We start from the raw sequence: 26,362 nt of genomic DNA on the forward strand, positions 1-26,362 counted from the left end.
AAATTTTTAAAAATTTCTGTGATGTTCTCATAAGCGTTTACATTAGTACTTCCCCTTCTATTTTTTAATGCCTAAACTGGTATATTATGGCATTAAATTTATTAAGTAAATAAGTGATTTATTTATAATATATAAATTAATATATATTTTATATTTTATAATTTAGCGTACTTGGAATCATAACAAACTTACGATAAATCTAACAACCGTATGTTTACTATGCAACAACCGGTGTTATAAATTTTAAGTTACCCATGAAATAATTTTCTGACTTAGTAACATATTGATATTTAAAAATATATTTATATCTAAATTAAATATTTTATGAAATGCATGGGTGGTTCTTTTTCGTTATTTGAAGCACAGTTATAATTTTGAAGGACTAAATGGTAGCATAGTTGCTTCCCTTTTTGTTTATCTATGTGCTAGTTGTTGCTTGTGATTATGTATGTGTATAAGTGTATGTATATACATATAACTATGTGTGTATGTGCGATTGATCTGTAGATGCGTGTGTGAATATTGGCGTTCCGTGACTAACCAACCGTATAATTTTCTTTTGTGATTTAAATTTCAAACCAATAGCCAATCGAATTAATCTAAATTTTCTTTACCTAGTGATCAGCATTTCTAAACTCATAGTTATTTCGATCTTGAAAGGATGGACTTGGTGCTAACTTAACTGTATCTATTATTATTATTATTATTTTTATTATTATTATTATTATTAATATTAATAGTAATTTTTATTAACTTTCATAGCTTTAGAATTTTATGAACTGAACCATGGTTTTAATTATTATTTTTCATCTCCCTATGTGTTAGTTTAAAAAAAAAAAAAAAAAAAAAAAAAAACTATTAGCCAAATATGTATAATATCGGTACTTATTAATATTAGTATATACACTGATATATATTTTGTTTTATTTTGTTCTGTTTACCTTCCTTTATTGTACCAATAAGTATTATATTATATAAGTGTAGCATTATGATGTATAAGTTTTTATATTTTTTATATTTTACATTTTTATATTTTTATATTTATATGTATATGGTTATATTATATTTTTCACAATTATAACAAATTTAATTTAATTCTCTGAAGAGGCCGTGGGGCATCCTTGTTAATGCCTCATTTATACCTGCCTTTATGGCTTAGAGGTTAAATGAGGTATGACTGCCCTCACTGCCGAAACAGCTGTCAGTTTTGATTTAATTGCATATTATATTTGAAAATTTTTTACTTATATCTCTTTATCTTTTTACTATTACTGTATATCTCATTTTATATAATGCCTTTACTCATATGTAATGGTGTATTAAAGTATTGATTGGGTATCATCGGATAGTTGATGTTTTATTGATTTAAGTATGTTTCTCCATTCTCTAATTTTGTAGTATTAATTTACGGTAATTTTATTACCTTTACCCATATAATACAATAGATGAACTGATTGTTTGACAATTTTTAACATCTATGTATTAATCTTGTTGGGTACCTATCTGGCAGTATATTGGATATATATTATCCCATTGTGGGTTGAATTTTCAACCCCTATCTCATTTTATAACCTATATATATATATATATATATATATATATATATATATATATGTAAATGTAAAAAAATACAAACTGGGACAAGAACGTGAAACATTTAGAAGACGATACAAAAAACACGGACGGGACATTCGAAGCCTTGAGAGAGAGAAAGAGAGAGAGAGAGAGAGAGAGAGAGAGAGAGAGAGAGAGAGAGAGAGAGAGAGAGAGAGAGAGAGAGTGAATGGAAAGTAACAAGGTATTAGAAATTGCTTATAGAATTTTTAGTATCACTGAAGTCACGAGGAAAACATCTTTTAAATAGATGTCACTAATGGGGATTTCTTATTTTCTTATTGTCTTATTTCTTATTTTCCAGATGGCCGGTCGCTTATCTGTTTAGGAGCGAGCTAAGATAGCAGCATGCTATGAAGTGTGAAATCCCATTGTTTTGGTTCAGAGATGGTGGCGTGCATGGAAAGGTCGGCATGCGACACTACATCCCGAGACAATATGAAGTTGTCATGCAAAGCTGATGACCACGGACTCCGCGAACGATGCAAGAAGTGGCTCTCTAACCAGACCGCAAAAATCAACACACCAAGCAGCCCATGGAAGCAGACTAACAAAACACACAATACGTACGGTGTTGCATAAAGAATTGAAATTTCGCCTGTGGAAACCCCATTACGTGTAGGAGCTAAAGCCTGATGAGTGTGACCGCAGAAGTCCAGGACTCCAAGAAGTCCAGATCTCACTCCATGTGATTTTTATCTGTGGGGTTACACAAAAGAGGTGTACACTGGAGGACTTGAAGACATGGATTCAGGAGGTTCTCAATGATATCCCAGACGACGTCCTTCAGAAAGTTGTTCATTCCATCCCTGGCTGTTTGAGGAAACTGGTTGACGCTACCGGTGCTTACATTGAAATATGAAGATTTACTTTCATTTCCCCATGTAATAAACAACATATATCATTTCTTTCAATAAATTTGTAAAAGGAATATGGATTTCATTACCAATGCCTACTTACTTTTCACTCATCCAGTGTGTATGTGCGTATGTATGTATGTATGTATGTATGTATGTATGTATGTATGTATGTATGTATGTATGTATATATATATATATATATATATATATATATATATATAGAATGGTTGTATACTGTCAATCTGACAAGAACGTGACAGTAGGGGGTACACCACCGTTGTATAGCCCTAGGAGGCATCGAACGCCTCATGACAGCTTCGACACATTTTTTCCCTGTGTCCTTATATACATATACGAAGGGGAGACAAACACCCCCAACCGCCAGAACTGCATCTCCCCTTCGTATATGTATATAAGGACACAGGGAAAAAATGTGTCGAAGCTGTCAGGAGGCGTTCGATGCCTCCTAGGGCTATACAACGGTGGTGTACCCCCTACTGTCACGTTCTTGTTAGATTGACAGTATACAACCATTCTATCGCCCCGCCACCGTACAGGTCTCTACGAGAGATTTAGAAATTCAATATTTCTTATTTTGATAATCAGTGAATAGATTTCATTGAGTTTACATATATACAGATAAGAAGTCCAGACAAATATCACCACCCCCCTCTTTTTTTGGTTATTGTGGTGTGTTTGTTTCGAGTGCGTCATTGTGAAGAGGTTGTGAGTTCGAGTTCGTTGGAGGACGTTGAAAAGTTTTTTGTTGGAGATTTTTTGAAAATGCAAGAGCAGACTTATGCGAGAGCAGCAGGCAGAGACCTAGTTGCCAGTGAACAGGAGATGGAAGAAGTGGTGGTCGAGCAGAAAACTCTAGAGAAGTATTTCGACAGTTTGAAGAGGGAGGGTGACTGCGTGAGAGTCACACCGTCCGAGGAGGAAGAAAGCAACGCGGAGAAGCGTATAATAACGTACAGGACATGGTGTGTGGCGTCGAAAAAAGTAGAAGTAGCAGAAACGGAAGAAGTAGAAAAGTGTCTGAAGGAAATTGAGGGTGAACCCACATTTTACAAAAGAGGAAGGAAATATGCCACAGTGGTGGTATATTTTAAAACAGAAAATGAAGCAAAAAAGAATGCAACAAGAATTTTGAAAACGGATAAGTGGACTTTACTACCAAGTTACTGCGGAAAGAGGGCAGTGAGGATGAGAATTAGCAGAATTTCGCCCGAATTTAATATGGAGAGGTTGTTGGCGGCAGTGGTTTTCAACTGCAAGGATAGTGTGGAGGTGTTGAAGGTGGAGAAGTCAACAGAGGTTAAGTGGTGGGGATATACGGTGCAGGTTCTGGCACACATAACTGTGCGAGACCTGTACCGGAAGAGTTGGTCTACCCTGATGAGACACGGCTTAGAGTCGTGGTAGAAGGAAGACCCCCAGTCTGCTATAATTGTAAATCAAGGGGCCACATGAAGGATGTGTGCCCGCGGGAAAAAACGAAAGCACCGGAGGCTGTAATAGAGGAGTGTAAAGATGCGTGTGTGGAGGAGGGAGAAGTGCAGGAGGAAACAAAAGAGCAGCTAAATGAGGATACGGAAGAAGAACGAGCAAGTGCAGAGGAGGAAAGAACAGAAGATAGGAAGAGAACAAGGGTGGAATCACCACCGGAAGTGCAAAAAAAGAAAAAAATCAAAAGCAAGATAACAGAAGAAAAAGAAGAGAGAACACGCAAAGAACAGGAAGTAAAAGAGAAGGCGAGAGAGCAGCCAAGGTCAGAGTTTGACCAAGAATGGGAGACAAGAGTGAAAGAGCAGTTGGAAGCGTGTAAAAAGGGAATAAGGCCTGCAGGAAAAAACCTGAAAGTAGTTGTGATGTATATCAAGAATACAGAAGTGGAAAAGAGACTTGCAGGTAGGAAAGGGTTGGTCAGGGTGAAGTTGAACCCCAAACTGTATGGTGACGATGTAAAAGGCGCAGTTATAGAAAAAGAAACATTCACAAAATTAAAAAAGATATTTAATGCTATTTATATAACGCATTATGTACGGTATGACAATTTACCAAATGTAATAGACCAAATGGACTTAATAGAATATATGACGGACGAACGTCCAATAGAACTGAAATGTTAAAATTGTAACATTGTGAATTGTAAAAAGTAAAGTTGTATTTTGAACAGGAATATATGTAATGTTAAAATGTAAAATTGTAAATTGTAAAATTATTGTATTTTGAACTGGAATATATGTTACTGTAAAATGTAAAATTGTAATTTAAACGGAACTGCGAGTTGGGGGTTCGTAAGCCGTTCCATCTCATTATATATAATTCATCTTTATTTCATATTTTATTTTTACTTTATGTACCCCATGTCCCGTCTTGTAATGTCCCCCTCTTCGTGGCCCCTTTGTGGGTAATAAAGAATCATCACCACCCCCCTCTTTTTTTTGGTTATTGTGGTGTGTTTGTTTCGAGTGCGTCATTGTGAAGAGGTTGTGAGTTCGAGTTCGTTGGAGGACGTTGAAAAGATTTTTGTTGGAGATTTTTGAAAATGCAAGAGCAGACTTATGCGAGAGCAGCAGGCAGAGGCCTAGTTGCCAGTGAACTGGAAATGGAAGAAGTGGTGGTCGAACAGAAAACTCTAGAGAAGTATTTCGACAGTTTGAAGAGGGAGGGTGACTGCGTGAGAGTCACACCCTCCGAGGAGGAAGAAAGCAACGTGGAGAAGCGTATGATAACGTACAGGACATGGTGTGTGGCGTCGAAAAAAGTAGAAGTAGCAGAAACGGAAGAAGTAGAAAAGTGTCTGAAGGAAATTGAGGGTGAACCCACATTTTTCAAAAGAGGAAGGAAATATGCCACAGTGGTGGTATATTTTAAAACAGAAAATGAAGCAAAAAATAATGCAACAAGAATTTTGAAAACGGATAAGTGGACTTTACTACCAAGTTACTGCGGAAGGAGGGCAGTGAGGATGAGAATTAGCAGAATTTCGCCCGAATTTAATATGGAGAGGTTGTTGGCGGCAGTGGTTTTCAACTGCAAGGATAGTGTGGAGGTGTTGAAGGTGGAGAAGTCAACAGAGGTTAAGTGGTGGGGATATACGGTGCAGGTTCTGGCACACATAACTGTGCGAGACCTGTACCGGAGGAGTTGGTCTACCCTGATGAGACACGGCTTAGAGTCGTGGTAGAAGGAAGACCCCCAGTCTGCTATAATTGTAAATCAAGGGGCCACATGAAGGATGTGTGCCCGCGGGAAAAAACGAAAGCACCGGAGGCTGTAATAGAGGAGTGTAAAGATACGTGTGTGGAGGAGGGAGAAGTGCAGGAGGAAACAAAAGAGCAGCTAAATGAGGATACGGAAGAAGAACGAGCAAGTGCAGAGGAGGAAAGAACAGAAGATAGGAAGAGAACAAGGGTGGAATCACCACCGAAAGTTCTAAAAAAGAAAAAAATCAAAAGCAAGATAACAGAAGAAAGAGAAGAGAGAACACGCAAAGAACAGGAAGTAAAAGAGAAGGCGAGAGAGCAGCCAAGGACAGAGTTTGACCAAGAATAGGAGACAAGAGTGAAAGAGCAGTTGGAAGCGTGTAAAAAGGGAAGAAGGCCTGCAGGAAAAAACCTGAAAGTAGTTGTGATGTATATCAAGAATACAGAAGTGGAAAAGAGACTTGCAGGTAGGAAAGGGTTGGTCAGGGTGAAGTTGAACCCCAAACTGTATGGTGACGATGTAAAAGGCGCAGTTATAGAAAAAGAAACATTCACAAAATTAAAAAAGATATTTAATGCTATTTATATAACGCATTATGTACGGTATGACAATTTACCAAATGTAATAGACCAAATGGACTTAATAGAATATATGACGGACGAACGTCCAATATAAAAGAATTAGAATATATGTAATGTTAAAAAGTAAAATTGTTAATTGTAAAATTGTAAAATGTAAAATTGTATTTTGAACTGGAATATATGTAATTGTGAAATGTACAATTGTATTTTAAACGGAACTGCGAGTTGGGGGTTCGTAAGCCGTTCCATCTCATCTTTATTTCATATTTTATTTTTACTTTATGTACCCCACGTCCCGTCTTGTAATGTCCCGTCTGAATTAGGGCCATCGTGCCCATAATAAAGATATAATATCACCAGCCGACCGGTGTCTGCTACTCTAGGCCGATGAAGGACAATGATCCTGAAACACGGTGTCCCTAGATGCAGTTCTGGCGGTTGGGGGTGTTTGTCTCCCCGTCGTATATGTATATAAGGACACAGGGAAAAATGAGTCGAAGCTGTCAGGAGGCGTTCGATGCCTCCTAGGGCTATACAACGGTGGTGTACCCCCTACTGTCACGTTCTTGTTAGATTGACAGTATACAACCATTCTATCGCCCCACCACCGTACAGGTCTCTACGAGAGATTTAGAAATTCAATATTTCTTATATATATATATATATATATATATATATATATATATATATATATATATATATATAGATATATATATATATATATATATATATATATATATATATATATATATATATATATATATATATATATATATATATATATATATAATAGGAGTGTAATGGAACAGTGGTTAGGGCAGCGGACTCGCGGTCGTAGGTTCGCAGTTTCGGTTCACAGATCGCGTGTTGTGAGTGTTTATTATGCGAAAATACCTAACTCCACGAAGCTCCGGCCAAGGATGGCGGCGAACTCTTTCACCACAACTTTTCCTCACTCTTTCTTCCTGTTTGTTTCACCTGTATTTCAAAGGGTCAGCCTTGTCACACTCTGTATCACGCTGAATCTCCCCGAGAACTACGTTAAGGGTAGACGTGTCTGTGGAGTGCTCTGCCACTTGCCCGTTAATTTCACGAGCAGGCTGCTCCGTTGATCGGATCACCTGGAACCCTCGTCGTCGTAACCGAAGGAGTGCCACGATATATAATATAAAACCCGTTCTGTGTGTGTGAGTAATAGTTTATAACGGCCATATTCTTCAACTGATTTTCTCCAAACTGAGAACATACATTACTTACGTTCCAGGGGTGGTTTTAGACTCTTAAAATTTGTCACATAATGGGTTACGGGCCCCCAGGGGTCGAAAAACACCCGTTCCTCGGTTATGTGGATAAGGGAGATAACTCTTTGCGAAATGACTTTCAGAAATTTATTGTCTCCCTTACACCCATTAGTCATAAAAGATATTGCTTTTTAAATTAGATTCATGTCTTTGAAAGTTTAAAAAAATATTTACTTCCAGTTTTCTAGCGTCAGTGACGTCTATATCTATCTATATCTCTCTATCCATCTCTATCTATCTCTATCTATCTATCAATCAATCTATCTATCTATCTATCTATCTATCTATCTATCTATCTATCTATCTATCTATCTATCTATCTATCTATCTATTTTATTTATCTAACTAGCTAGTTCTCTCCCCTCTCTTTATATCTCACTCACTATTGTTTTCATTTTAAGTTCAATCGTTACTGTTTTTAACTGTAAGTTTTTAATCGCTATTTACAAACAACAGCTACAAATTACTAACAGAAAGAAGTTCACAATTACTGATGAAAGATATTTCATACATAATTTGCTGACAGAAGTAACTTCATAAATTTCACTTCAATCCGTACATTTCGTTAAATTTGCCAACAAATTTCTTATTTACTTTTGCAACGTTTTGTGTTTTTTTTTTGTTGTTGACGGAATTACTGATAAAAGTAAGTTCATACTTTACTGACAGTAGTAACTTAAAAAAATTCACTTAAATCCGTACACTTGGTTAATTTCCCTAAACATTTCCTATTTACTTTTGCAACGGTTTTGTGGTTTTTTTTTTTGTTGTTAATAGCTTTTTTCTAGTTCCTTCGATACTGGCTCTTTGGTTCAATGACAAATTTCGCTTCAAACCGAACAATTCTTTATTTTCCATAAAAATTTCTTATTTACTTTCTGCCCGTCGTATTAAGAAATATAATTCCCGTTATCCAGTTACTTTCATTGTTTACTATCTTCTGCACTCGTGTATTTCTGTATACGTATATAACCTTGTCTAGAAGGAAAGTGTTAAATTTGTTTACAATGTCTAGGTCAGCCAAAAGAATGTCTCTGCCCTGGGAAAGAGAGACAGCTGCAGAAAGGGAAGCATACCAAGAAGCAAATAGGAGTGGCTGTGTGGAAAGTAGCTTGCTAACCAACCACATGGTTCCGGGTTCAGTCCCACTGCGTGGCATCTTGGGCAAGTGTCTTCTGCTATAGCCCCGGGCCGACCAATGCCTTGTGAGTGGATTTGGTAGACGGAAACTGAAAGAAGCCTGTCGTATATATGTATATATATATGTGTGTGTGTGTGTGTGTATGTGTTTGTGTGTCTGTGTTTGTTCCCCTATCATTGCTTGACAACCGATGCTCGTGTGTTTACGTCCCCGTCACTTAGCGGTTCAGCAAAAGAGACCGATAGAATAAGTACTGGGCTTACAAAGAATAAGTCCCGGGGTCGAGTTGCTCGACTAAAGGCGGTTCTCCAGCATGGCCGCAGTCAAATGACTGAAACAAGTAAAAGAGTAAAAGAGTAAAAGAGTAAAAGAGACTGTGCACTACAAAAGCTAAAGGGGTATGCACGGCTGACAAGGAATAGGATCTGCAATGCAGAACGATGAGAAGTTGCAACAGCTCAGAGAAGCAACTTCTATGAAGCAGCTTTCAATTATGATCCAGTAGTTCATTATGCAGATGACACTAGATTTTCCGTTGGTGCTATGACAACTGAGTGCATATATTTTAAAGCAAGGATGTGGTCTGGAGAGACACTTACACTGTGTTGCAGTGGTGCAAAGGTTAAACTCCCTGCAATCCCCTATCCTCCAAAGTCATTGGAAAAACTGTTGTCATCAACTGATCAAGATTCCAAGCAGTTTCAAAATAAAATTAGACAATACAACGCTGCACTACAGATAACATCATTTAGAGCTACAAGAGATTTAACTGAGCTAGGATTCATGCAAACTTTCAAGATCCGAGGTCAGATTTATCATCGGATTGGGTCTCTACTACCTCTGTCAAATGAATCACCAAAATCAGTCTATCATTGTTTATAATCTGTACCTGTTTATGGTTACGAAATAAGCTAGACAAAACGTGTTTTTGAATTACATGTATTTACTTTATATATGTATATAAGTTGAAAACTTTCTTTTAACTTTTCACTTAACGTCTATGTTCCATGGTGGCATGGGCTGGAGAGTTATTAATGTAGAAAGTTGGTATCTCAGCTACTAGCAGTTGAGACCTGCGTAATCTAGACGGCGTTTTAAAATTTCATTATGCTCTTGAACCCGAGCAACGCCGGGTATATCTGCTAGTATATATATATATATATATATATATATATATATATATATATATATATATATATTATATATATATATATATATATATATATATATATGAAGATATTTAATAGATATTAATGTATAATAGACGCTCAATTAAATTATCAAATAGCTGCAGCTCCAGTATGAAGAGCATCATTACCTGAAAACACCACGAAGAGACTACTCCCAGTTTTAACTGACGAGACCTTGGAACTTGTTCACTCGACCAGAGTGCATGATAATAAACTCAGTCATATATGAGATAGAAATTACAGCAACGCTACATGATAACCTAATTGAGAAGTAGAATTACATCTAGTTAATCGAAGAATTATGCTAACCACCTATCTTTTTTTCCGGCACATGGACAAAATTAAAGTCACTAAGTTGGTTAAGCACGTATAGGGCTTGAAGACCAACTCCACACCACATATCAAGTAGAAAATCGTAGAAAATTCCATAATCTACGTTAATGAATAAAAAAAAATTCAAGTCATGCGTAGCTTAAAGATCGCATATCCATTTTAGATCCTAGAATTCCACTGTACTGCTGAATTCCAGATCAGAAAATTTCAGCAAATGCAAATAATGACGATAAAACTACTTATTTATATAACTAAGCCTCTCACTGGGATTGGGAAATGGTTTGTAGATGTATGCATCTAGCTCCAAGGAAGCAGAAATAATAAATATGAAAAATCTTAAAAGGCCTTTTTGTTTGTAACTTTGCAAACGATGTTTTGCCTAAATTCAGTCAAAGAAAACGGTAGCAACATTATCTAGTATATTCCGCCGTATACTGTTCAGGTGAAACACGTGCCAAAATTATTCTTCAGAATTTTTAAGAACTTTACTACCAGATCTTTCCCGTTCTGCAGCCCCGAACCTGGATGCTATAGTTGCAGCACCTAATAGTTGTCAACTAAATAGGGACAATAGTATATTTTAGAACAGTTTTAAGTTTCCGGTTTGTGAACTGATACAATAAATAAAAATGAAATCAGTGGCCATATTTTCGGATTCTAATGTACCTCCAAACTTGCAGGTCTTGTGCGTGTAGTAGAAAGGATTAAGATGGTATACGATTGCATCTGTAGGAACTATATTAAATTAATCAATAACATTAATGATATAAATTTCGATATGCTTCACCTTTAGTAATTTCCTGTTGCTTTATTCACTCAACCTCCTCTACTTATGGTGATTTAATCGATTGTTTTTTTATGTATTCCACTGAATTGGTCAGTTATTAAGTACTCAATCATACTTTGGTCTCTTTGCTGCATTGTGTTGCATTCACGCCGGACGGCTTTTCGTCTGTCTTTACTTTCTGAGTTTAAATTCTGCGGAGGTTGATTTCACCTTTCATCCTCTTTCGAGGTCGATAAAATAAGCACTAATGTAGTCGACCATTCTCCTCCCCCAAAATTTTAGGTCTTGTGTCTATAGTAGAAATGATTATCATGTAATTTGCAGATACCATTTGTTATATCGCACATTTTTATTTAAGATGTACCGTTTACAGTTTTGCTTTTATGCATAGATATTTTGTTTGCATCAATGTTTGGATGCAAATATAAAAAGATATACGTATTTAGTGGGTGTATATACGTTGCCTGTATACAACTGCCCAATAGTTTGTGCATAGTTATATGTGTGAGTGTATAAATATTTGTGTATGTATGTGGATATGTGTGTACGCGAATGTGCGTACGTATGTGTTTGTCTTTCGATTTTAATATTTATACGCATGTTGGCAGTAGATTGGTGGAATCATTTGAGCGCCTGACAAAATGTCATTTGATTTTTAAACTACGATGTTTGAAAAGTGGCGAGCTGGCAGTATCGTTAGCACGCCGGGTAAACTGCTTTACGGCATTCCATCTGCCCTAAGTTCAAATTCCGCCGAGTTCGACTTTGCCTTTCGGTGTCGATAAAATAAGTACTAGTTGAGCGCAGGGGTCGATGTAATCGGCTTACTTCCTCACGCGAAATTGCTGGCCTTGTGCCAAAATGTAGAGTTAATATTTATATGCATGCTTTTATTTACATAAAGTTTCTCAATTAATGATATGGTTTCATAGAGAATTCTCACATAATGTATCTAGGGGGAATATATATATATATAATATATATATATATATATATATATATATATATATATATTATATATATATATATAACAGAGAGATTCCTGAGTAAGCTATGTTCATGGAATGATCATAATACATTCATCAAATATGTAGTGCTTTTCTGCCAACTTTTCTTAGCGGGTTAAGGGCTTGGTGAAGCTGAATGTGCTGGACCTGTCAACATCACGGCTATGAATTCTTAGATATGCATTACTTGAAGTTCTATAGACAAAGTAAATAGATGAATATTCTTTCTTGATTATTTATTGTTAAAGCGATCACAGCTTCTAGATAAGACGGACTGATAATGGATTGCAACAGAAGAGAATCTTTATAAGGCGGTCTCGAATACAAGGTGCCATTGTATCATGGTGATGGTTTTCTGCAGCTAAATCGGAGGCAAATCTAGCATGATAGGCTGATGTTTTATCAACAAATTCCCGTGAGATCATATTAACGACCAAAGGCAGGCGCGATCTGGATGTAGCGGAAAATTTCAAATATACATTTCACTCTTAAACTAACAGAAACGGACAATTTCAGAAGGAATGGCCTGTCGTGCTTAAGTGCAAATTTCCAGGAAAATAATGGTAATTTATGGACATACAATTCAGATATTCAGATCTTCCAGTGGTGTCCATTAAGGTTCGCCTTTGATTGTATGTAAATAAACTTCAGTCAACAGTAATGTACAATGTCACTGGACTACACTGACTAACAATGAGTAAATGCGTAATTTATGCATTACTGAAGTTGAAATCAGAGCAAAGTGATCAAAATACGAAATGGTATCAAACTCTCTTAAAATTACCCACGAAAATTTTGTCAGAAAAGAGCATTCTTGTAACTTAGGACAGCCACTGAAAAGAGATTTCAAATAAGAAGCCCATCTAAAAAATATGAAACTTTCAAAAAGAAATTATAGCAAATGTGAAAAAAGTCTCCAAAGAACTAAGGGATACGTTTGAACTGGGGCCAAAATAAATAAATAAATAAATAAATAAATAAATAAATAAAAAAGAATTCAAAATAAATAAAAGCATCCAAAATAAGATTGATTTTATTCTATCGACAGTCCTTTTTAACTTTAGCATGGCAGAGTCATTTCGGCAATATGCTTTTTTATTTTGATTGATCAATACTAGACGCAAATTTTGTAATTCTTGTATATTTTGGTATATTTTGTCAAATATCTGGAAATATTTTTCTCTGCTGTGATGTGTTCGTCGGGGCTTAAGAAACAGTTGTGAATGATTCCACTTGCCGATTAATAAATAGTGTCTACAATCTCCTTTTGATGCAGCTTCATTTCGAGAAAATGTTTTGGTACTTAACCTAGGTTCAGTCATACGCAAAATACCGTCAGTTGTTGTGTATAAGCAATGTTCGTCACATGTGACAGTGTAGCTTTTGTCGTGCAAAAGAAGCGTAGAAAATGTAAGGGTGGCGAATAAAAAAGAAGTTCATTCAGCTCGAGCGGTACCTCTTTGTCGAGCCTTTTTTTACTTTCTACTGTGATGCAAATATCGAACAACTGTTGACTGTCAACGCCTAGTTCTGCAACCAAGAAATTGTTTGCATGGGATCGCTTCCGCAATGATCCACATGCGATGTTATCATCACAGAAGGTCTGAAACCATCTTTATCATTCGTCTCTGCTAGGAAACTTTTGGAATCAATACTTTGTTGATATTGTGAGTAGTTTCTGCTACTTTGTGTTCCATTTTGAACACATACAGTAAATTGCATGAATTTGCTATTTTACCATCTTTAATTTGATAGTCTAAAATGAAAAACAAAAAGAAAAAGCAATAAACAGTGAAACGCAAACCATCAGCATAAACTAACAGACCGAAATCTGCACTTCATAATGGTATATTGCATGGACATAATTAGATAATATTTTATTCAAAAGTATTAATCAAAGTTTAAAATAACAAAAGCTGCAATTACATATGCCCCAGCACAGTAGATACATGACAGTTTCAACAAGAAAACAAAAAGAGAAAGAAAATAGAAGCAATCTGCAGCATGCACCATTTGACTATTATCGACATCAGGAATGTTTTTGACTTCACACTTTGCTGTCCGCTTGTGTGAAAAATACTCTATACCTCTTTATAACATAACACAGAACACTGATTATTAAACTAGTCATCTGTTCGCTCAACATTTTTAGGATTGCAATTTGCCGAAGGAGTACCGTAAGAACCCGTCTCTTACCTATCTTTTCCACACCTCCACTTGCGCATGTAACTTCATACTAATATCTTCCAAGTATTATCCAGACACAACTACTTTAACCCTGTTTCAAAAGAACAGACTTAACGTAAATAGTAAATACAATGTGCACTGTCTTACTTTGCCACACTCAATTACAAAGACACCACACACAGAAAATAAAATTACTTGGAGTTATATAAAATGTCCCAACATTCACACCACACGTTGAAGACAGCAAAGAAAGCAAAACAATGCAGAAGTATAGTTAGAGTATCAATAGAGTACCAATAGAGTACTCATAGAATACCGTAAATGTATCATATTTAGTCAGCAGAAAAAAGCAACAAGTTTACAGCTTCCAAGTTTACATCGAAATTTGTATATTACGTTGGTTATCTGAAACATGTTCTGTGGCTTGCAGTTTTGTTTCATGTTGATGAGAAAGTTGATAATTCTGGTGTTTTTGTAATACTGTATGTTCAAATAAAACCTATTCTTGTTAATTTGCTGTTAAGTTGTGTTATACTTTATGAGCTTTTGTTAATGATCTAATTAGTTCATGTACTATACGACAGATGTAGTTTCTATGTTTTTTTCTGGGCGTCCTATTTACTATATGTGTGTGAATGAATTAGTTTTGGTATTTTTTTACGATTTGTATTGGCCTACTAAAGTGCTTGACTATCTGTTATTGATGAATGTCTAATTCTTCGGGATTTCTATTTTCAAGTTTTTATAGATAAAGATTTAATGACTAACAATCGGTAGGAATTTCATTACAGCCATTTTATATCTATGAGGAAGCTGACTATCCCCGTGCATATATAGGCATTTGTTGCTTTTAGAGAATACAGATGTGCTATGTAAGTTGTTCTTTATTCTATGTTCAAATTTAAAAGTAGGGTGGGCGTGTTATCTGAATGTGAACTAAAACTATGCAAAATGGAAAATTTGATGATAGAATTGTCCAAAATTTTTCAATCAATTTTGTTGTTCCAATGTGTCCACCGTAATGAATACATCATTGACGTGTGGGTATAACATACATTGATGTATGTTAACGTATAATTTTGTTCTGAACGTTGGCCAAATATGACACTTTTTCGTCGTCTGATCATATAATTTACTACAAGGAACCATTGTAACACGTTGTAATACAACACACGAAGGAAAACTAATATATAAACAATAGTTGATACCCTACCGGCCTATATAGAATATCATGAAAATTATATCGGTCTAAATTATCGGCCTACGTAGAATATCGTAACAAATTACATTAACTATTACTTTCAGTTACAGAATACAAACCAAAAAGATGGACCAAACTAAAAATAAACAAAAATAGCCATTAGTCGTCGAAAGTAATTGAAAATTGATTTTCATTAAGATCTATCAAACGCACTGCATAAGAAGTTGTACAAAATATCGATTTAGCTTTCACTAGTATAGCAGTATGGGTAACTTCTTTTTCAGCATCTCTGTGGTTTAGTTACAGGTTTACTTTTTAAAATTAAGGCAAATTTTATTTCTTTCAATCTCTGCTCCTCTTCTCACTAACTAAAGGAAGTTGTCCTATGTAACCATTTATTCTCCATATTCAATATTACATATAATCCTGAATATTTCCTTAATTTAAAATCTAATATTTACAATGCACACTTCATTGTGTGTCTCATTAAGGTGGCCCAAATTTTGGTATAAATAAATTGGATCCACCCCCGATGGAAAGAAATAAGAACATCCGTAAAATTTGAAAAGTTTTCATGTGTATTTGTGTAACTTAGAATAAATAGCACTATTTGATTACAATTTTCATTAGTTTCCATACATCGACTGAGTTTTAAGTAATACTTATATGAGTGACAACATGCACATATGTATGTATGTACGAAGTTTGATCAATAAATATCCAGACTGTTGCCATAGTAACAAAGCTAAAACACGAAGAGTAAAGCCACTTGGCACAGATTAACCTTAAATTCAGGTGTGCATGTGCACTAAGTTTTAACGTTCTAAGCTCACCTCCGTTGTTTACAGCAGTGCTTGGAAGGTGTGTAGCGTGTGATCATCGCATTGACAATGACAGAGAAAGCTGTCATAGTGATTCTTGCTCAGAGGCCTACGCAAAGTTGCAGAAAGTGTATGGAGAGAGATGTATGAGCCGCACACAAGTGTACGAGTGGTTCAGATATTGATGAACATTCTGGGAAACCCGCAGAACTGAGAAAACATCGCAGATGTGCGTGAAGCTGTGAGGGGAAATCGTCGAATCACCATCCGTGAGTTATCAAAGGATGTGCAGATTAGTTACGTTTCAGTTCAGTTCATTATCACTGAAGATTTGAATATGAAACTCGTGTTTGCCAAGTTTGTGTGAAAACTACTTTCAGCTGATAAAAAAAAAATGAAAAAACACTCGGATTTCAGATGCATAAGATCTCTTTGATTGTGTTGAGAACGATGAAAACTTTCTGAAAACTTTGCGTAAGCCTCTGAGCAGGTATCGCCAAAATTTTGGCAAAGTTTGATACAGATACTCTGCTCAGCTTTCTCTGTCATGGTCAATGCGACGATCACACGCTACACACCTTCCTTCCATGTACTGCTGTAAACAGCGGAAGTGAGCTAGAACGTTAAAACATAGTGCACATGCACACCTGAGTTCAAGACCAATCTGTGCTAAGCGCCTTTACTCTGCTTGCTTTAGCTTCACTACTATGGCAACAGTCCGGATACTTATTGATCAGACCACGTATGTATACATTTGTAGGTTAGGTTTTGTTTTTCGAGATAAAAAATACATGAATGTCTGTAGTCTGTCATGCATGAACATAAAGCTGTATTCATGCGAGAATATATAAGCATATATTACTACCAGTTTTAATAAAGCAGTATATTAGGTATATTTTGAAAATAAATTAAAATACCTGTGACACTCCCCCCTCTCTCTCTGTATATGTGTATAAGTGTGTGTGTGCACGCGCGAATGTGTATGTGTGTGCGTACGTGAGTGTGTATCTGTGTACGTGTGAGAGTGTATGTGAGTGTGTATTCGCAACATAACTTTTATATTACAATTCCATTGTGTAGAGACTGTATAGTTGTTTGACCAGTGTTTTTAAATTATCACCTAACAAGTAGATTTGGCCGGAAGTTTGTATGTAGATCTCATCATAAGATCAAAGTAGCTACTGTCTTCTACAGTAGCACTGACCCCAGCATAATAATTTATGAATTCCTCTTCGGTTACTTTGCCATCACAGCAACCAGGTGTGTCCAAACCGTCCAAGAAATTCCGTAAAGTCTCTTCTTCTGTCCATTCTCCAGAACGATATTTAGGATGTTCCATAGCATTATTCGCAAAGAATACTGAAACATTAAGCAAAAGATTAAAAACATTAGATAAAAAAAAACATTGCAGATATAATTATTTTGTATATTACTTAGAAAATAGAGTAACATAATTCATTATAATTTCATGTATGATAATAACAATTCCTGAAACCAATTTTTTCATAGGGGTCTTCCTGAAGATATCATCTTCATACAGGGAATAACTCACTTGTTAGTATGGAAGAGCCTTTCTACAAGCACTAGTCAATAGTACACTGTTGCATGGTTGTTCTATGGCAGTACTTAGGTCTAAATAGACATGATCTTTTGATAGTCAAGAGTCAAGACAGTGACGGTGATATTAAAATGTGTATACTGTCAACTTTAACATGCACACTTTTCATGTGTTAAAATCATGATAATTATTGATTACAATTTCAGGTATAAAAAAAAAATTATACAAAGAAAATCACACATGAATGAATCAATAGATGACCATCTTACTGTTCGAATGTTCAGCAGTTTAGATTCTGTTACTGCTATCGAGTCGAGTTTTCGGGAAGCATTTAATTCTTTGAAGCTTAGTCTAGCTAGCTTTAAATAAAACAGGATTACTATCAGAGTGCTTTTACGAGTTTTGAAGAATGGGGCTAAAATTTTCTAATAAGCTTTAGGAAACAATTGGGTCCCTCTACAAGCAACATATATAAGGTTTTTCACAGTAACTACTGTCACTGATGTAGAAAAACTGTCTGAAAACAATAATAAATCTCTGAACGAGATATAAACAGTAACTGCTCGACAACGTAAGGGGAATCAGCCATCTGAATATGGCTAGGGACAGGGCGGGGTATCTCGTTCAGAGATTTATTATTGTTTTCAGACAGTTTTTCTACATCAGTGACAGTAGTTACTGTGAAAAACCTTATATATGTTGCTTGTAGAGGGAATCCTTCATCGAAGAGCGGTACTTACCATACGTTGATAAGAGGCAATGACCTCGAAATGTAGTATCCGTATCTTCGAGGGAGGATGACCTCCCTTTACAGGCAAACAAGGACACTGATATGGTGTCAGTCCTTCTGGTGACGTTGATGATCGCCTGGGGCTAAAAGCATCAGTAACACCCCCACCACCCCGCCCTGTCCCTAGCCACATTCAGATGGCTGATCCCCCTTACGTTATTTTTTTTCTCTTTTTCCTGAAAGTTATAAAAGAGAAAATATCGGGCCATGTGAACTTTTCGAAATTCCTCTCCCCAACCCATCAAAAAAAATTTTCCAACAAATCTTTACATACACTCAATCTACAGGATCTAAGCGATTATTTATTGAAAGCTTCGTAAGAAAGTATCCATTTTTCTGGAAGTTATGATGCAACAAAGTCGGCGGGGTGTAGTTATGTCCAAAGTAATATCACTTATATTTCCTTTATATCGTGTATCAGACGTTATCTTTTACCGACTACTCTTTCAGTCTATTAACAGATATTCACACATATCGGGCAGTTGATCTCCATAACATCATGATCTTCGTACCCTGCCTTATAGAAGGATATATGTCCTATTATACATAGACTGGGTTGTTGTCTTTATTGGAATGTTCTACCAGTTTTCTTTATTTTTAAAGGTGAGGGTACATTCTGGTCCTGGTATACCTTTCGTATAGCTATCAGGACAATACTTTCTACAATTATCTGTGTAGATGGTTTTAGTGAGAGTGTTGTGTCTCTTAGAAAGGTAGTATCATGTGAAATTTTTGTACAGCTTCTGTCGAGATGAGCGATACCTTTCCCACATGGCAATCGATATTTTCTATTAAAATGCGAAGGTTTAGAGATATCCTCATCTCTCCTGTCAATCAGTAGCTATTGTATCTCACTTGTTAATCAGTAGCTATTTAGTAGCTATTGCATGACCGTGGAAAGCAATGGCTTAACTCTATAGGTGAGATGGAATGTGTCTCACAAATCCAGAAAAGGTTATTACTCCTGTCAATGTTATAGATGGTATTCACAAGCTTGCGTGATATATACTCATTTATAACTTTCTGCTGAAAATATGAGATGTATTGTGAAGCATGGACTTGTTATGAAAGGCATTTTAAATTGTTAGAACAATTCCACCAAAAATGCCTTCATCGCATTTTAAATATTAAATGGAGTTCTTTTATTCCAAACACAGATGTCCTTGCATCTACGGGCATCACCTCAATTAAAGCTATGATTTAAGGATCCAAAATGAAATGATGTGGTTATATTGTTCGAATGGCGGATGAACGTATGCTGAAACAGCTGTTTTATGGTGAGCTTGCAGAGGGGAAACGCTATCGGCTTAAACATAAAAAAAAGGTTTAAGAACGGCATAAGGACTACTATGAAGTCACTTGGAATGGATCTAGAAGATACAGAAACCTTTGCTTCGGATCGAGTTGGATGGCAAACAAAAGTGTGGAGTGAAAGCATTTGGAGAAGCCAGGATAACGCATGTAAGACTCAAAAGAGATCTAAGGGAGAGTGTTATGATCTAGAAGATGGATGACAATGACCTTTTTGTGTGCACAGTTTGTGACAGACCATGCCTTTCTTTTGCTGGACTCAAATCTCATGTAGTATCGTGACGACACTTTAGGAATGTTATGCTTACATTTGACAGAAATTTTGATGGGAATATTCTACCAGTATTCCTTGTGTTGGTGTTTATGAATGTATTCTATAACAGGCATTTTCTAAGTTTATTTCAGGACAGTCTGTATGTATGTATGTATGTATGTATGTATGTATGTATGTATGTATGTATGTATGTATGTATGTATGTATGTATGTATGTATGTCATTATTAAGTTTTATTTCAAGATTCCTTGCCAATAGAGAAAGAGCTGGTTTTAAACCTAGATTAAAGACTCCTTAATTGGAATTTCATCAACATCAACGGGGTATTTTTGTATGTATGTATATGTGCAGATTTTATGTCTTGTTTTATGTAGGTATTCTCATGCATATACTTGCATACCTAGACATACTCATATATATTTAAATAATAAACTTCTGGAAAGTTTTACAGATTTTCACAGTTCCAGTGATGGATTGAATCTGTAGTCTTCGAATCAGTTTTCTCCTTTCTGGTTTTGAGAAGCCTAATTTCTCAAGGCAGGTATTTAGGCAGTGTGTTACATATCCAGTGACCAATAATTACAGATTAAACGTATCCTAGTGCCCCACTAATTACAGGGATAAAATAACTGTACATTTCTCAATAGTTCAGACTAGGTATTTTCTTTTTCGCCGATCTTTAGCTTTATGTTAATATCAGCTGGACAGCTGATTTCCACAACTGTACACAGTTTTTCTTCTCTAATTCAAATCATTATGTCAGGTCTTTTATGTTTACATTTTATTGACGTTTTCACTAGGATATTCCACCAGTAATGTATGTATGTATGTATGAATTTATGTATGTATGTATGTATGTATGTATGTATGTATGTATGTATGTATGTATGTATGTATGTATGCATGTATGTATGTATGAATGGATATATGTGGTCTTGTAGTGTGTGTGTGTGTGTGTGTGTAATAGTATATGCCTACTCTCGTGTCACGAGACATCAGTAAATGATGATGATGATGATGAATAATGATTGATTATGATAAAAATTTAACAAAATAAAAAAGTATAAATTAGTAAAAGAAAGAAAACAAGATGATTGACTGAGTGAGAAAAATGACATTTTATTGGTTACAGTTTGATTAAATTAGATTAATGTCCAAATTTTGGCAGTGCTCAGCAACTATAAACAATATTATGTTCGCACAAGGTTAGAAATTTGGTTGTGAGCGATGTCAGTTGATTTAACACAACCTACTACTTGACTAAGGCAGCGAGCTGGCAGAAGCGTTAGCTCGCCGGGCGAAATGTTTATCAGTATTTTGTCTGTCTTTTCGTTCTGAGTTCAAATTCCGCCGAATTCGACTTTGCTTTTCATCCTTTCAGGGTCGATGAATTACGTACCCGTTGCGTATTGGGGTCGATCTAATCGACTGGTCTCTCCCCCTTGTGCTTAGAGTAGAAAAGAAACAACCCACCACTTGACTAGTATCTAATTTTATCAACCCTGGAATGATGGAAAGCAAAGTTGAAATGATATTTAAAATTAGAACGTAAAATTAGAACGTAAAGAGCCAGAACAAGTAGCACAAGGTATTTTGTCCATACTCTGCCAATGAACCGCCATTTTATTCCTTTACTTGTTTCAGTCATTTGACTGCCGCCTTCAGTCGAACAAATCGACTTTATAAGCCTAGTACTTATTATATCGTTTTTTTTCCAGACCGTTAAGTTACGGGACGTAAACACACCAACATGGGTTCTCAAGCGATGGTGGGGGACAAACACGGACACACAAACATATACATACATACACACACACACACACACACACACAGGCACACACACACACACACACACATATATATATAAAACTTACTTGGAAGAGGATGCGTGGCGTTTCATCATATAATAACAAAATAATAAATAAAAGATAAAATATATGCATATATACATACATATATGTACGTACCTACATCTATATGTATATATACATGCATATGTAGGTACAGGACACCCCAAAAAAACGTCGAACACAATGAGAAACGAAAACATAAAAACAGAACCATGGAAGCGGACATTTTTTTAAACAACGAAAAAACAGGGTACAAGACATACAACACAAGGAAAATTTGTACATATATGTATGTATATATGCATATGTTTTATTTTTTATTTATCATTTTGTTATTATGTGATGAAACGCCACTCATCCTCTTCCAAGTAAGTTTTATCTTAATAATTATGATGCGCACTCTTAACCTTACTGTCCCCCTCTCGCTCATTCTTCATTCTTTCTGGTTTTCTCTGCCATTCTCTCCCTTTCACCGGTCCCTTTCTCTTACTACTCCTCCTCCTCCCTCTCGTCGCTGACATGTGACCAGAGTCCTTCTGTCTTTCTGAACACAGCCTTCAACAAGTATAGACGTCATCCTATCCCTTTCTTATGCCGTTGTTCTCACTCGTTCAAAATAATTTTCCTTTCGTTCGGCTTAACAGCACTTAACGTTCGTATTACTGTTATTCTACTTGTCCTGTCGTTTACCGTTTTTATTTTTATTTGTAGTTTTACTGTCCTATTTTTACTGTCCTGTTTTTGTTACCACTTTTACCCCTCCGCAACGGAGTTAACGAAACGGAGGCGGCTGAAGAAGGGGAACTTTCCTTGTATTGTATGTCTTGTACCCTGTTTTTTCGTTGTTTAAAAAAATGTCCGTTTTCATGGTTCTGTTTTTATGTTTTCGTTTCTCATTGTGTTCGACGTTTTTTTTTTGTGTCCTGTACCTATATATGCATGTATATATACATATAGATGTAGGTTCGTACATATATGTATGTATATATGCATATGTTTTATTTTTCATTTATTATTTTGTTATATATATATATATATATATATATATATATATATATATACGACGGATTCTTTCAGTTTCCGTCTCCCAAATTCACTCACAATTTGGGAGTAGAAGACAATTGCCTAAGGTGCCACGCAGTGGGACTGAACCCGGAGCCATGTGCTTGGGAAGCTTCTTACTACACAGCTACGCCTTAAAAAAAATCCTTTCTATTTGAGGCACAAGGCCTGAAGTTTGCGGGGAGGGGATTAGTCGATTACATCGACCCCAGTGTTTCTCTAGTACTTAATTTATCGACCCCGAAAGGATGAAAGGCGAAGTCGCCCTCGGGGGAATTTGAACTTAGAACTAACGATTCTGCCAGTTCGCCCCCTTACTACTACTAATGATAATGATAATCTTTTCTACTATAGGCACAAGACCTGATATTTTCGGGGAGGATACTAGTCGATTATATCGATCTCAGTGTTTCACTGGTACTTAATTTATCGATCCCGAAAGGACGAACGGCAAGGTCGACCTTGGCGGAATCTGGACTCAGAACGTAGCGGAAGACGAAATACTGCTAAGCATTTCGCCCTGCGTGCTAACGATTCTGTCAGATCGTCGCCTTACTACTACTACTACTACTACTACTACTACTACTGCTGCTGCTGCTGCTACTACTACTACTAAAATTTAGAGTGTCACAATCATAAGATAATAATAGGAAGTATACTAGTACGTATATGTACACATGCAGCATGCATGTACACACACACACATACATACATACATACATACATACATACATACATACGTATACAGACACACACACATATACACATTCTGTCTGAATTAAGTATAGATGTATTTAACATAGAAGTTTAAAAAAAAATTGGTACTGGGACACTTCAGAGGAAACAATATTTAAGAATTTATTTGTTGTCATTGCCACTATATCTGTAGCACCCTGTGTAGTTCAGACAAATATACAAACAGTGACCCGCAAAAGTCTTATATTGAGTTAATAGTCATATATTGAGTTAACGCAAGTTAATAAAATTTCCACCATTTATGAAGTTTTTTGTGATAAATTCAATGCAACAATCAGAAGTACATAATAATGAACGGAAAAAAATTTATATTAAAAGAAGCTGAAATTCAAGACGCACAAGTTTACAATACATTTAACTTAATTGAATAATTTTCCAGACATTTTGAATTAAAATGAGTGTTCTAGAAGATTCGAGGAGTTTCGTCTGTGGGCATTTATATCTATTGCACCAGTTCTGACGAATATCACCGTAGAGTGAACATCAGCATCATGGGTAAAAATAAAGAAATTAGTCAGGACCTCTGCGAGCGTATTGTTGACCTTCATAAAAGTGGTAATCGGTACAGAAAGACCTCTGAGTTCAGTTGGGGCGATAATACGTAACTGGAAATCTTGTAATTCCATTTTCTTTCTAGTCCGCTTCGGTCGCTCACGTAAGTTAGCAGAGCGTACAGTAAGAAAACTTGCAAGAACAGCTAATGACAGACCACAAACTACACTCAAAGAGCTGCAGGAAGAACTGTGAAGTGCATGTGAGCATGGATACAATTTGTAGATCACTTCGTTGTTATGATCTCTTTTCTCTTTCTCCAAGAAAGACCCCAAAAGCTCGTTTGGCCTCTGCAAAAACACATATAAATGAACGGACAGCATATTGGGAAAACGTAGCTTGGTCTGACAAAACTAAGATTGAACTTTTCAGCAAAAATTCGATCTGTGAGGTTTGGAGAAAGAACGGCACGGAATACATGCCAAAGAGTACTATTCCTACAGTCAAATTCGGAGGCGGATCAGTAATGGTTCGGGCTTGTTTTGCTCATCAGGTGTTGGAAGAATGGAGGTAACTGAAGGAACAATGGATGGCGAAAAATAGAGGGGGATTTTACAGAGTTGTTAAATACCTAGTGCTTGCTCCCTAAACTTGGAACAAGGATGGGCCTTTCAACAGGGTATCGGTTCAAAGCACACGGCTAAGCTGACTAAGAATTGGCTGAAAACAAATGGGATTAATGTACTGGAATCGAAAATTTGTGGAAACAATTGAAACTCAGACTTCAAAAAAGAAACCCTCGCAACTTATAAGAATTGAAAAGAATTTAAGTTGAAGAATGGGGAAAAATAAGCCCCACCACATGTAAAACGTATTTAGGAGACTATTCAAAGCACCTGCAAGCTCTCATCATCAACAAGGGTTATGCAACTAAATACTGATTTGACTGTACAAATGTGTTGTAAGCTTTTGTGTTTTGAATTTCAACTTTTTCCATATAAAACTTTTCTCTTCCTTATTATGTAATTATGACTGTTGCATTGAATTTATTACAAAAAACTTCATAAATGGTGGAAATTTCATTAACCTGCGTTAACTCAGTATCCGTAAATTTGGATTTTTAACTGTGCTTGTAAACTTTTGCGGGCCACTGTGTAATTTTCTATGCGTAAATAGATCGGTTGGGAAGAATTTATTGACTGTTATTGTGCAAACCACTCGGACTGGAATCTGTAATCGTGTAAATCGCATAAAGGTTAATAGTTTTCGCGTCGCATTGACATGTTTTCTTTTATTCTGAGATACATTCTTAGATATTGTTGTCCACTATCGTGTTTACTCAAAAGGATTATTCGCATTTTATTCCATTGTAACGTCAATTAGTTTTGGAAACAGTATTTAACACCAAGGCTTCCCCCACCAAAGATAGTTTTTAAAAAACGCCATTGGATAACTTAAAAATTTTTTTCATTAGGAACCAGTAATTTTATGACATTTCTCTATGAAATATGTTGATAATTTCTTTATTTGTAGAATCAACAATATTTGTAGTGGCTCATATTGCTCGACCTCTGAATTGAATTTTATAGTATTCAATGGGCTGTCAAAAACTTGATTTATTATTTCATTTTAATTTGATATAGCCTCAACACAATTTGGAAGATCAATTTTGCCATCAGAGTCGTCCAGTTGTATTCATAGTAGGTTTGATTTTACTATTCTGCATCAGAATGAAGAATAGTCATAAATATGTTCATAATAGCTCTCCCGCTAGCTTTCTTTAAGAAAAAAGTTTTGTAGAAAATCGCATAGCAACTCCATATTCTTAAACATCAAATCAAAAGTTTCTCAAACATTCCAAAATGTTTGTGGTACTTCATTTCAACAGATGCAGCTGATTAATCTCTCTAGCTTGCAGTTAAATCCCTTGCTGCAAACAGAATCACTGTTAGAGCATTATGGAAAGGTGAATGAGCTATAGAAAAATTATGCAAAAACATGCACCAACCCAGTTGATGTAAAAGTGAGGATTG

At 35.9% G+C, this 26,362-nt stretch overlaps 1 protein-coding gene across 3 annotated transcripts in view; it reads right to left on the reverse strand.

Moving 5' to 3' along the window:
- Nucleotides 1-16,288: 16,288 nt before the first annotated feature.
- Nucleotides 16,289-26,362, reverse strand: part of LOC115232383 (calcyphosin-like protein) — a 42,781-nt gene continuing 32,707 nt past the window's right edge. For all 3 annotated transcript variants that reach the window (XM_036500348.1, XM_029802238.2, XM_029802237.2), the window contains exon 3: nucleotides 16,289-17,595. In XM_036500348.1, the coding sequence (XP_036356241.1) occupies nucleotides 17,357-17,595 (239 nt within the window). In that variant the 3' untranslated portion in view covers nucleotides 16,289-17,356. The remainder of the gene's footprint in view (nucleotides 17,596-26,362) is intronic.

The sequence above is a fragment of the Octopus sinensis genome, linkage group LG2, assembly GCF_006345805.1.
Source record: "Octopus sinensis linkage group LG2, ASM634580v1, whole genome shotgun sequence".
Classification (NCBI taxonomy): Eukaryota; Metazoa; Mollusca; class Cephalopoda; order Octopoda; family Octopodidae; genus Octopus; species Octopus sinensis.